The sequence below is a fragment of the Phasianus colchicus genome, chromosome 1, assembly GCF_987193195.1.
Source record: "Phasianus colchicus chromosome 1, bPhaCol1.hap1.1, whole genome shotgun sequence".
In the NCBI taxonomy this organism is placed as follows: domain Eukaryota; kingdom Metazoa; phylum Chordata; class Aves; order Galliformes; family Phasianidae; genus Phasianus; species Phasianus colchicus.
The window spans coordinates 119,742,809-119,754,403 of NC_143436.1; the positions used below are offsets into that span (position 1 = coordinate 119,742,809).

At 39.7% G+C, this 11,595-nt stretch overlaps 1 protein-coding gene across 3 annotated transcripts in view; it reads left to right on the forward strand.

The window, feature by feature from the left end:
* APOO (apolipoprotein O) overlaps positions 1-7,692 on the forward strand; it is a 31,164-nt gene extending 23,472 nt beyond the window's left edge. The window contains exons 8-9 of one of the 3 annotated variants that reach the window (XM_031599305.2): positions 4,398-4,493; positions 6,889-7,249. In XM_031599305.2, coding sequence (XP_031455165.1) covers positions 4,398-4,466 — 69 coding nt within the window. In that variant the 3' untranslated portion in view covers positions 4,467-4,493; positions 6,889-7,249. Of the gene's footprint in view, positions 1-4,397; positions 4,494-6,888 lie in introns of all 3 variants that reach the window. The other 2 variants (XM_031599307.2, XM_031599306.2) reach the window with 2 other exon arrangements.
* The last annotated feature ends 3,903 nt before the right edge of the window (positions 7,693-11,595 follow it).

The window sequence follows — 11,595 nt, forward strand, 5'->3', positions numbered from 1 at the left end:
ACACTAAACTTTCATTACTGGAAGTTTGCAGTTATGAAGGCTCATACTCTGCATTGGCTCTGGTTAGTCTTTGTTAAGTAACTGGTCTCTTTCCCCAGTAAAATCCATGCAAGACCTCCTTCCTCTACACTTTTTGTCTTGCTTTACCATTCTGTGCTAGCTGAACTGTTAAGCCTGTGAATTGCAGCTTCTTTTTTTTCCCACTATAGCATCTCTGTTTAATTCTCAATGAATTTGTCAGCTGTAATACCTGCTCTTAAATCAGAGGGCTAAAACAACTATAATGGCTGGAGGATTTTTGTGCAACAGCTTTAAGAACTGTAGCTTTATATGCAAAAGGTAATAACTTCCTTACAGAAGACTGCTTAAACATCTGTATTTCAGAGCCCCAGTTTAATACAGCTGACCTGTAAGTTTCTTGTTTGTCACTCTGCTCATCTGATGATAGCTGTCATGAAATGTGGCCTTTTTTGGTCCTTCCTCTTTTGTCTCTGGTTTCGCTATTTTTATCATCTGTACTGTTCTGTAGGGTTGTTAGCTCTTGTGCTGCAGTGGTTTCATCTTCAAGTGATGAAGGCCTGTGTCCTGGCACCAAGTCACTTAGACACGGGTTTTGTTCCAGCCAGAGAGCTGAAACATACTGAAACACAGAAAAACATTTTGCTCTGTCAGTTAGTTCTTTCTTTGTCTTGTCTTTATACCAAAGAGTTAGCTTGCTCTGTTCTCAGATGTTTTGGATTCTCCCTCTTCCCCTTGATAGTGAATCAGGCACCCACTGTTTTTACTGAAATGGCTGAAACGTAGTGAAACGGAACAGCACTAGAGCTCTAATAACATCCCCCTTTTCAGTTTGTGTTCCTTTTTTTGTGTGCTTTTTCTCACCTTGTTCCAATCACTAATAAGATCTTACAGAAAACTGATTCTTTTATTTTTTCCCATGCTGTCTATTGTTTATATTTTTTTAAAAGAGCTTCAGAAATTCAGAGAAACTCATACAGCTTATTGTTTGAGTTTCATTCCTGGTCCACCAATAGAAACTACCTGAAATTTACCAATACTTTCTGCATATGCAGAAGTACATATGTACATACATACCTACACATGCTTAGTTAAGCACAGCTATTTGAATATCTTATTAAGGATCAGCTGGTAACAGAGTTCTCTTAAGCCCAAGGACTGTTCAGCTTTGGGTTGCTCATTTCTTGCACTGGGATCAATGGAGTGGTGAAAGTGGAAGTTGTGGTGTCGGTGTCTTGACTGGGTAACTTAACCATGGACATCATTAATGGTCATCATAGCAAACCTAAATCGTGTTTTGGGAGTTTTGACTCACTTGTGGTTTAAATATATTTTAAAACAGTGCATGAGCAGCTGACAGATTTCCTGTAAATACCAAAGATTTGTCATTGGTGGCTTCTTAAGAGACAGCAACCTGAACTAAATGATAAACATCTACTTCTGACAGAAAATACTGTCTGCTGTCATACATCCACTTTTTGTTGTTTTGGTAGTAAGAACAAAAACAGAGAGGAACTTGAAAAGGTTGCAGTTTTGGGGGGCTGAATCCTTAGTTTGGTTGTGATGAATATGAGTGTTTGAGAGGTGAAAAAGGAAGAGTCTACCCTATGAAAGGTTGTGCTTTTTAGAGTGTGTTAAAATACAATGACATTTTTGAAGTGCTCCATATTTCTGAGAGAGCAAATTTCAGGCTCAACTAGAAGTAAGCAACTGAGAATGTGTTGCTATTGACTGACTGGGAGAGGATGATATCTTTATTCTAAGCAACATTTGGCAAACAAAAGAGACAGAAGAAAGGGCATATTATTAATCTGTGAGCCTAAATGCTTTGTTTTTCTTTTGTAATTGTTCTTTTCTGGGGCCAGATCTCTTTTGCAAGCCCCACCACTCCCCCCCTTTTTTTTTAACTAGACCAGCTTGCTTTTGAACTTTTTCTAAATATGTTAGTAAAAATGTTACAGCAATCCCTGTTTGAAGTTTTCAAGTCTAGAGCTTATGTCTCAGTGAAATCTACTTGACTTTTTTTTTATCAGCCATTGAATGAAACTTTATAAAAAGCATTGTGTACAGTCAGTCACCTTACTTTCATTATTTTGAATTTCAAATAATGATTTTTTTCTTTAAATCTTGTGGAATCCTAGTGTATTGAATACAGGAGTGCATTAGTGAGATTTGTTACAGTCACCGTGCTTTTGAAAATGTCAGTTGCATAAGAATACAAAATATTTCCGTTCCTGCTGTGGGATAGAAATCTGATGCATGAACTCCTCTGTTCACCCAGATATGTTATGAAGTGGTTGTGTTGAGCCAGAAAATAGGAAGATTTTTGACTATGTGCCTGCTTCTAATAAAAAGAAGGCATTGTGCCATGGAGGAGGCTGTCTTTTGGGTCATTGACTTAACCGTGTTTGTTAGCTTCTAATTTGTTTTGGGTGTGACTTGAGGACCTTGGCACTTGGTAAAATTGTGTTTGTATCCTGTGCCAGCTTGAAGGACTTCTTTTTCTGGCTACCTGCTTTAATGCTTTATCAGGCTCACTCACTACTGATGCACTAAGCACAGGTTAACACCAGTTAAAAGAATTTATTAATTGCTAATTGAACAAACATGTTTGTATATGAGGAGGAGTGACAGTTTAGCGGTGGTTTGACTTGAGTTAAACAACTCCTGACTGATCTGGTGAAGACAAGTCTTGTGACGAGACCTACTGATCTCATCAGCACAAATGAACTGAGCAGAATCCCTGTTTCCCTACGCTTGTTATTGTTTGTTGTGTTGGCTTTTTCCCCCTCCTTTCCCCCCCCCCCCCTTACAGGGCCAAACAAACACAAAAAAGAGTAAGCACCCTACCTGGGTATCATTTTCATTTTTACAAGTCAAAACAAGCAAGTGGAAGAACGCAGAACCCTCTGTGAACAACTTATTTTCAGTTCATTTGTTCAGGATTGAGTAATCCCTGAGATGAGACATCATGAGTCACTTTGTTCACTGTCAGAACGTACAAGTTCCTGTACGTGAGAATTATGAGCTATGTCATTGCTTTGAAATGGGTGTGTTCTATGGATATGACTTCATTTACTATGAAATATCCAGGATAGTGATCAAAATAGTGTGTTTTCTTTTTAAAGAAAGACTTATCTTCTAAAAGTCTTGCTAGTCATATTTTGAGTAGGAACTGTAAGAATTATATCCATAATTGAATCTTGGTGTATTGGGTCCTTATCTCCAGCACAGCATATAAAGCCTTTCATGGATTCTGTGCCTCTGGCTTACTGTTTAACTTGTGCTGGAGCATAAATTTCAATGGTCCTGTATAATTGTTATTGTTTTCTAGTCTCTTCCTGCTTATTTTGTTACATTTTTTCATCACATTTATTTAAGGCATATTGGTAAAAATCTCTTTTCTGAATACGACAAAGGACAATTTAATTTTAGTGTTGAAAATGTAAAAATAACTGAGGTCGGGTGTGGCCTCCCATCATTTCATCCTTCCCCATGTTCAAAGGAGAACCAGCTTTGAAGATAGATTTGGTGGCATGGGCCTTGTCCAGTCAAGTGGTGAATATCTCCAAAGATAAGAGATTCAGCAACTTCTCTGGGCAACCTGTAGTGTGATTTATTTCTCTCTTTCCTTATATCTACTACTAGAAACTTGCTGTACTGCTTCCATGTCCTTTTCTCCCTGTCCTTTTGGTGTGGACCTCTGAGAATCTGAGAAGTGCCTGGCTCTTCCAAATATGTAAATAGCCATTAAGTGACTGTATAGAAATTGGACTTCCCCTTTGTCTGGTCTTCTCGAGTCTGAAGAGGCCTAGATCTCTCAGACTGTTCTCCAATGTTGTGTTCTTCATTCCTCTGTGTGGATGTCCCTTTAAGTTTTTTTCTTTTTTATTGACATCTATTTAAAACTGTAATCAAGTGACTGTTTGTTATAGCATACTTGGCAAATAGATAAACCAGATGCTGTAACAAGCCTCTCTTCATTCTTTGATTTCCATCATTTATTTCAGAGAAAGTGTGAGAACACTCTTTCAAAGGATTTGTACTAAAAGAGGCCTATTGTATAAGTTCACACAGAATTCAAAGAATGCAAAATAGCAACTACTCTGTGGGAATTCATCCTCTGTTATTAGTGCAGGCAAAAATGAGTCAATTAAAGCATCTTCTGTTGAGCTACTTGTTCTTTCAAATCCATTAATTGTTGAGCTAACTACAGGAAGACTAAAATCTCGAAACAGTTTGGGGAGAGTATCACAATGAACTAGCCTCATCAATCACTTGATTTTTGCAAGAAGTTTTTGTTCCAGCTTTTGATAAGGGCTCCTGTTCTAGCAAAAATATTAATAATGAAGTGTTGTGCCTGTTTTTCTCTCCTTAAGGGTGAAGTGGAGGGTGACAAGCCCCTGGAAATCCACACTGCTTCAAATGAAGAGCGAGCCTTGAAGTAGAACATTGGATCACTTGATGTCAAACAGGTAGAGGATAAAAATCAGTAATAGTATATGACCACAGCTGCATAGTAACACAAACACTTGCAGATTGGACTTGTACGTAGTTATCTTCTTCATGTAGATGTAAAGGGGAAGAGAGGTAACAATTTCAATACTGTTTGATTGTTTTCTTCTCCCATCCCATTTCTACCTCCAGTACCAAAAAAGCACTTGCCTGTGCAGGTATGAAGAAGGGGAGAGGAACCTATTCTCTGCTCTTACGTTTTCTCTAAAGTTTTGCCAGTTTCAAGTACCGCCTCATCTTACAGCCTGTAACAATCTGTGGTGTGCCTGACCTTTCATATTTGTGCACTTCACTAATGAAACTTGCTTCTTCAGTTGGGAACCATATGCAGGAAGTAGAGGCAGTGTTTCAGTGCTTTGAGCCAGAAGCTAAAGTTGAGACTCCAGTTCTGTTTTAGGCTGCTTTCTAAAGATTTCTCAGATTTAGAAAACTCCACCAGTTTTTATTCCATGCATCATCACCAGTCACAAACACTATGCAGAGTGCACACGTCTGCTGAACAACAGTGTTCTACTTTTACAGCTTTAACAGCAAAACTAGTTTTTAATGTTGTGCTTCCATTAATAAATATTTAATTGCTATAGCTAGTTCTCAGTAAATCAGCCACTCAAAGTATCTTTGCCCTTTTGAGGTTTTCCTTCAGACAAAAGAATTAGTTTTCTATCGGAATATGAAGTCTCTAGACGTGTTTTCTAGTATCTTGTAAGACAGCCACATTAAAAATATAGAAAAAAAATCTTGTTTTATGTAAGATACTCAGGAAAAGCAAGAGGAAGGAAAGCTGCTCTGAAATTCACTATTGTGCTGCTTTTTAGGATAGTGTTAATAAGTGATAAAAAGCCGGGGAAGCTTAATTTTTGTATATTTATGGGACTGTCCCAAGGTTCAATACAAAAAAGAAACCCATAAATAGATCTTATTTTCTTTAGCATATGAGCTTAATTTCTGCCTGGCCTTTACTCACTTTCTGAGACATCAGTACTTGTGCTCATGGCAAGTTTTCTTTTGAAGAAGAATTAAAAAAAAAAAAAAAACAACAAGTAGGATGAAAAGCTGTCAGGAAGATTTGTACTAAAGCTATCCAAAACCTTTATCCTCAGGATTTCAATCATAATTATATACGTATACTCATGCTATATAAGTAGAGTAAGTTTTGAGGTATGCTTTTTTTAACGGCTGCTGCCTCAGATGTTCTACTGTCTTTCTTGTTAGAGTTAAGATTGCTCATGTGTTTAAAGTATTTGGGTGCTGCTGGTTTTGAAATCTGCTTGCTTTGCCACATGTTGTTTCTGGAGGAGATGCATAAATACAACTACTAGAGTTTTGACCTAGAGCAACCAAATGATGGAAGTTCAATTCAGTCTCAATTTTCAGCTGTTCTATGGGGGTGGCAATTTGTTACTTCTGCTTGAAATCAAATCTGATTATTTAACTTCATACTCAAGTCCAGCTATTTTGTTGGATTTGGGTGATCCCAAACGTTGGAGAACACTGCTGTGATCTTTGAAAAGATGAGTTTGTTTATTCTGAATGAGATCAGTCCTGAAAGTCTCACTGTATTTTAAACTTGGCAATACTCCTAGTTGAATCTGGTTATAAAGTAAATGTGGTCTCATTTTCCTTATAAGGATTTGTCACAGCATGGGTCCTTGAATTTTGACTGATCAGCCAGGGACAAAATTGCTTTGGCTTGGAAGCAGTAACATGTTTCTCCGTTCCAAAAAAACAGCAGCACTGCACTTCAGTGCATGTTTGTAGTTAGCAGTTATATGCGAACTACAACCCCAACCACATCCATCCCATCATGGGAGAGACAAGCTTCAACTTTATCCGGTTGTTGTGCTGGTGAACTTTATGGAGGTGAGAAAAGTGTGTTTTTCCATGGCATCTGTCATTTTTAACCTGTTCAGGTTCTATTTTTATCTATTTGTTCCAATTAAATTACCCTAGGTTTATACCAGAGTAAATCAGATTAGAGAAAGTACACCCGATGGAAATGAAATAGAATTCCATTTGAGAATGCTGATTTATTACAAAAGATGCCAGTTGATGCTTTGTTGCTATGAAATGTTCTTTCTCTTTTATATTTCCATACAGCACAGCTATAGAAACCAAGGAACTTGATGATCCTTGGGGTTCCTTCCAACCTTAGCCATTCTATGATTAGTGCTGTGATGTCAGAAATCTGATTACTTAAATCCCTACACAGGATGTTAGTAGTGAGAGCGTTCATCAAATAGATTTTGATCAACTTTCAACATCAAAGAAAAAAATACAAATGCATTTTGACAATTAAAAGGCCTATGATATCATAATTCTGTTTTTTTTTCTTTTCTTCACGCTTCTCAATACCAGTTGTGCCCTACTTTTGACTTCAGGCGAATAAAAATATAGATAGAAGCAATGATTTCCCAGGAAAAAGAGGATAACCATCGGAACCCATTTTGATTTTGAATATGACTAATCTGCCTTCTGCCTCAGGAAAGACTGCCAATGTGCTGCTTGGGCTTCTGGGATGGCGTTTGTAAAAGGACACTGTATTTTGGGTCAATCTTGAGACCTTGTCTTCTGTTCTGCAGTGGGAGTTAAGTTTGCCACACTTGTCCTGTTGCAGGATCAGCACTGCAAGTAGCAAGTCTCAAAATTCCTCAGTCTTGTTATTATTTATGTATAAAATAAAATTCCTATTACATAAAATGGTTATGATTTCTTTTCCTGTGTTCTTTAAGCTCGTATATCTGACCTTGGTATAATCTAGGAAAGGTTCTTAAGATGCTTTTGACAATGCCAGTACATCTAACAGTGAGGAAAAAAAGCTTGAAGTAGCACAGTGTTTTGGTTGACATTAGGTAATGGAATTATGCATTACAGCAATTACAATGAATCTTGTGTTTTGTCTGAGTCTCCCTCTCCTTTCTATACAAATCTTCTGCCTCACCAGTGCCAGTGGGAGGTATATAATGAAGCATCTGTGAATTCCTGTCTAGTAGACGGGTGGGAATGGAGCTGTTAATGTTTGTTCTTGTTTTTGCTTGAATGCACAGCTCAGTGGGAATGAGAATATTATGGTGGTGAGAACATGCTATAGAATAACTTGTCTGTTTCCTCATTCTGGGCTAGGGAAGGGAAGAAAAAGCGAACATTTTGAAATCTTTTCACAATAAAACCATTTTTCACAATAAAATCATCATTTGTTGCCATTTTCAGGAATGTTTCCCTTGGTGATGCTTCAGGAGATACTGATACAGAGTCAGGTGTGATGTTTGTAATCCAGGCAGCTCATAACGTTTAAAGTTCTGTGGGTGAATCTTAAATGTTCCTAAATTAGTCATCAGTGAATATGAGGGAAGGATGGAACTAAACAAGTGCCTGTAGATGAATTCTGGAAGAAAAAGGCAAGAAACTGCAAGGTAAATTGGATTTAAAATGTTTTTAAACATCTTTGTAATTACTTGCTGCGGTTTTCCAGCTGACTGTATTCCATAGACTTCCACAGAGGAAAAACCTTGGCAATGCTAATGCCAGTCTGTGTGGGCATTATAAAGCAGACAAATTCTTTGATACAGGCGTAAGGCATGTAGTTGCCTCAGGCAGAAAATAGTATCTCACAAAATGTTCAGCACATGTTTTTATGAACGTTTTAGGCTGGTAAATAATTGTATGTGTTGTGTTTAAAATATCCCATGTTAACTAAGTATAGTGTCTCAAATGCTTTTCATTTGGGTGCATCTTTATTTTGCCTGTTTACACTGCTGCTTAGAAATGTCCCCAAACAATAGGCTGCAAATGCTTTTATCTATCAGGAAAAGGCTGCCTTCAGCCACCTGCATACTCAGATGAGGAGATGGTTCTGAAATTGGAACAAGATGTCCCTAACTGGAATCCTTACCTCTTCCAGCAATGATTTTTTACAAGTACAGAAAAATAATGTTGCATGCTTTTGAGAGCGCAAGAGGTCATTGGCATTCAACTCACTTGGCACACTCCTCATGAGGAACAGGAGAGCAGTTGGCTGCTGTTTTATAGATGTATACATACACAGATGCTGCGGCCTCTTTTTTGCATGTGTTATCTTCTGCGAGACTTTGCTTGTGAGTATTACAACATAAGATAAAAGCAGTATATTCCCCTCCCAAGTTTCACATCAGCAATTTGATCAACCTTCCACCCTAAGCCTTTCGACTTGGTAACTGGAGCCTGTGTAAATGAGGAAACTGTCCTCATCTCAGCACCCTCAGTCGCAGTGTCAGCAAATTTACTAGGGATGGGTTGCAATGCTGCCTCTTAAAAACACAATCTTTAAGCTCTTGTGGACCTTGTGGAGATGATCTGGTTATCCAATTCAGCCCTTGGTCTGGGATGGAAATTCCTATACATAGTGTTTTTTTTTTGTCTGAGTAAATGTGAATAACACAGCCTCTCATTTTGCCAGAAATATGTCATTAGCTGACTGTTAGTTGCTAGCCCATGTAAGTGCAAAACCTTGCAGCCTTGAGTAATACCACACTATTTTGGCACAAGTGTTTACTGAAAGAAAAAAAGTTGGCTCAATGCTCTGACTGCAAAAGGCCCCCAATATGAACTTATCACCAGTATTTTGGAACCTTCCTTGTTGTAGCTGTCACTATTGAGGAGAGTTACAATTCTTCAGTATGAGAAAGCAAGATTGAGACAGCGGGAGTTGTACTTTAGAGCTGGAGAAGTGGCTTGCTACAGCTCTGTTTATTAACCCTGGCAGAAAAAATTGTATGAGTACTTTTTTTTTTTCCTTTTTCTAATTCCTTACTGTTGTTTTCATGCCCTCCTATAAACTACAAGCTCCTTGTAAAGCCAGTTTTAATATAATAATCTGCTGTTAGCAGAAAGCATTTCAGTTCTGCAGGCTTGCCAGAGGAGCCAACATACTTTCCCACTGGGCCTTTCTGAATCTCTCTGAATGTAGCATCTCAGAGGAGGACCAACTATTGCACCTGGATGGCCTGGCAGCTGCCTGGGTCAACAGCCCTGTGTAATGTTTTTGACAGGTACAAAAGCTGCTTTGAAAAGAAAGAAAAACCTTTGATAGCAATATCATAACTACAAAGCAGAAGAGGAGATATCTCTTAGCGGAAAAAAAAAAGTCTTGTGTAACAACATCCTGTCCTTCTGCATCTGGGCAATCAGCTGATTCTGGTGTTTCTTGACTGTGTATTGTTCTTGATGTGTCAGGAGCTGACTGCTTTCTCAAGGCCTCTCTGAAAGCAGTGTTGGTGTATTGATGCAATTGCATTGTTTTCTCCCATTCCATGTCAGTGAAGTTCATTGTTGGTCATCTTGTTAAAGACCAGTGCCTGATCTGGCCTTTCATCTTGTTATCTTGGTGTTATGGATTCCTGCTCTTACTACCACGTTTTCACCTGGTGTTACTGGTAGCTGTTGCATTGGGCTTGAAAGCTGGAGAAATCAAAAGTGGGCTTGGGATATCTCACAGGTGGTTATCAATCTTCTTCCCCTAAAAATGGATTTTTTTATAGTACCTGCTCCAGGCCAAGCTGTCAGGCTCTTTTGATTCCTGCAGACCTTTTGTCTGCCAACACCCAAAGCAAGGTGGGTGTGTGAAGCATATCCAGCTGCAGCAGGTGAGCTGGGTGTGATGCTCCATCGTGAGACCCAGATATCGAGGGATGATCTTGATAGATGGTGAGGTGTCCTGGGGCCATGGGCTGACAAACTTTTGGTGGGTATTTTGTTTTTTTGGGTCTGTAAAGAGAGAGGCTGCCCCTGGGCAACTTGTTAGTATGTTCCCAGCAGCAGCAGCCATGGAGCAGTCTGAGCTGCACACAAACAGGATCCCAACAGTCAGGTCTCTGCCCACTGTAAAAACAGCGAAGGTCTGGAAACTATGTTTATGCTATGCTTATACTATGAATATAGGAACTGCATAAGCCTCAGGAGTTTAATGTGACAGGGACTAAAGCTAAAGGATGTGCTTTACTTGTAATCTGAATGTTGAGGTTAGTAACAGAGCCACAGAAACTAGCAAGGTGGGGATGGTGGGTTGTTTGCTATGGTGCACTGTGCAGCAGAGGGCTGTTGCTCCAGAAGACTCTTGCTGTGGTCCTTTAGCTACTGGGCTTCTTCAGTCCTTCTGCCCAGGGAAGGCAGCTTGCAGCTTAATACTGGGGAGCTGGTCCAGGTGTTGGACCAGGACTTGCTCAGCATGCCTTTTAACGCAGAAATGAGTGATCAGGTAAGTGAATTAACTTAGAAGGAAGAATGAGAAATCTCCTTTTTTTTCCAGTGTTGCTGCATTATGGCTACACAACCATACCACTTCCCATACGGGAATTCTTTGAAATCCTATGGTCTCTGTCCCATTGAAGTAATAAACCCAATGTCTGTGTAGTCAACGTGATGCACTCAGCTCCAGGGCACAGCACCCATGCATTGGAGGAGTCATCTGCAGCATGGAGCTGACCTCAATCCCCAGATGGAGCCTGCCAGGGGGGAAAGCAGGCCTGGAACAGAGACGTGCAGAGTTACTGCCTTTGTGATGACTTCCTGGGGGTGCAGAAGAGCACCTTCATCTTCCTGGAGGCAGGGAGAAGGATTAAGCATTAAGCTGGGCAAGACTAAGTGACTGCATGCATGTACCAATCAAAGCTTGTAAGCAGAAAGCTATGGAGGCTGCCCAGGGAGATGGAGTCACCGTCCCTGTTGGTGTTCAAGAGCTGTGGAGATGTGGCACTGAGAGGCACGGTTAGTGGGCATGGTGGGGTTGGGCTGGTGGCTGGACTAGATGATCTCAGTGGTCTTTTCCAACCTTAATGATTCTATGGCTTTGTGTTTCTGGATCCTTTCTTTTTTTGTTAGTATTTGTGTACAGAAATGCACGGAACTGTGCATCCATCCATAGTGAAAGGGGTTCTTCCCTTCCCCCACCATCTGCCCTAGATTAAGTCCACAAACGTCTCTGTAAATACAGCCAGCCTCAGACTCACTTCCTGAGGGAGCCATTTCCTGACTCGTAGGGCAATCGAGCAAGTGCTCATTCATACCATGAATCATAAAGGTAACCTCCGT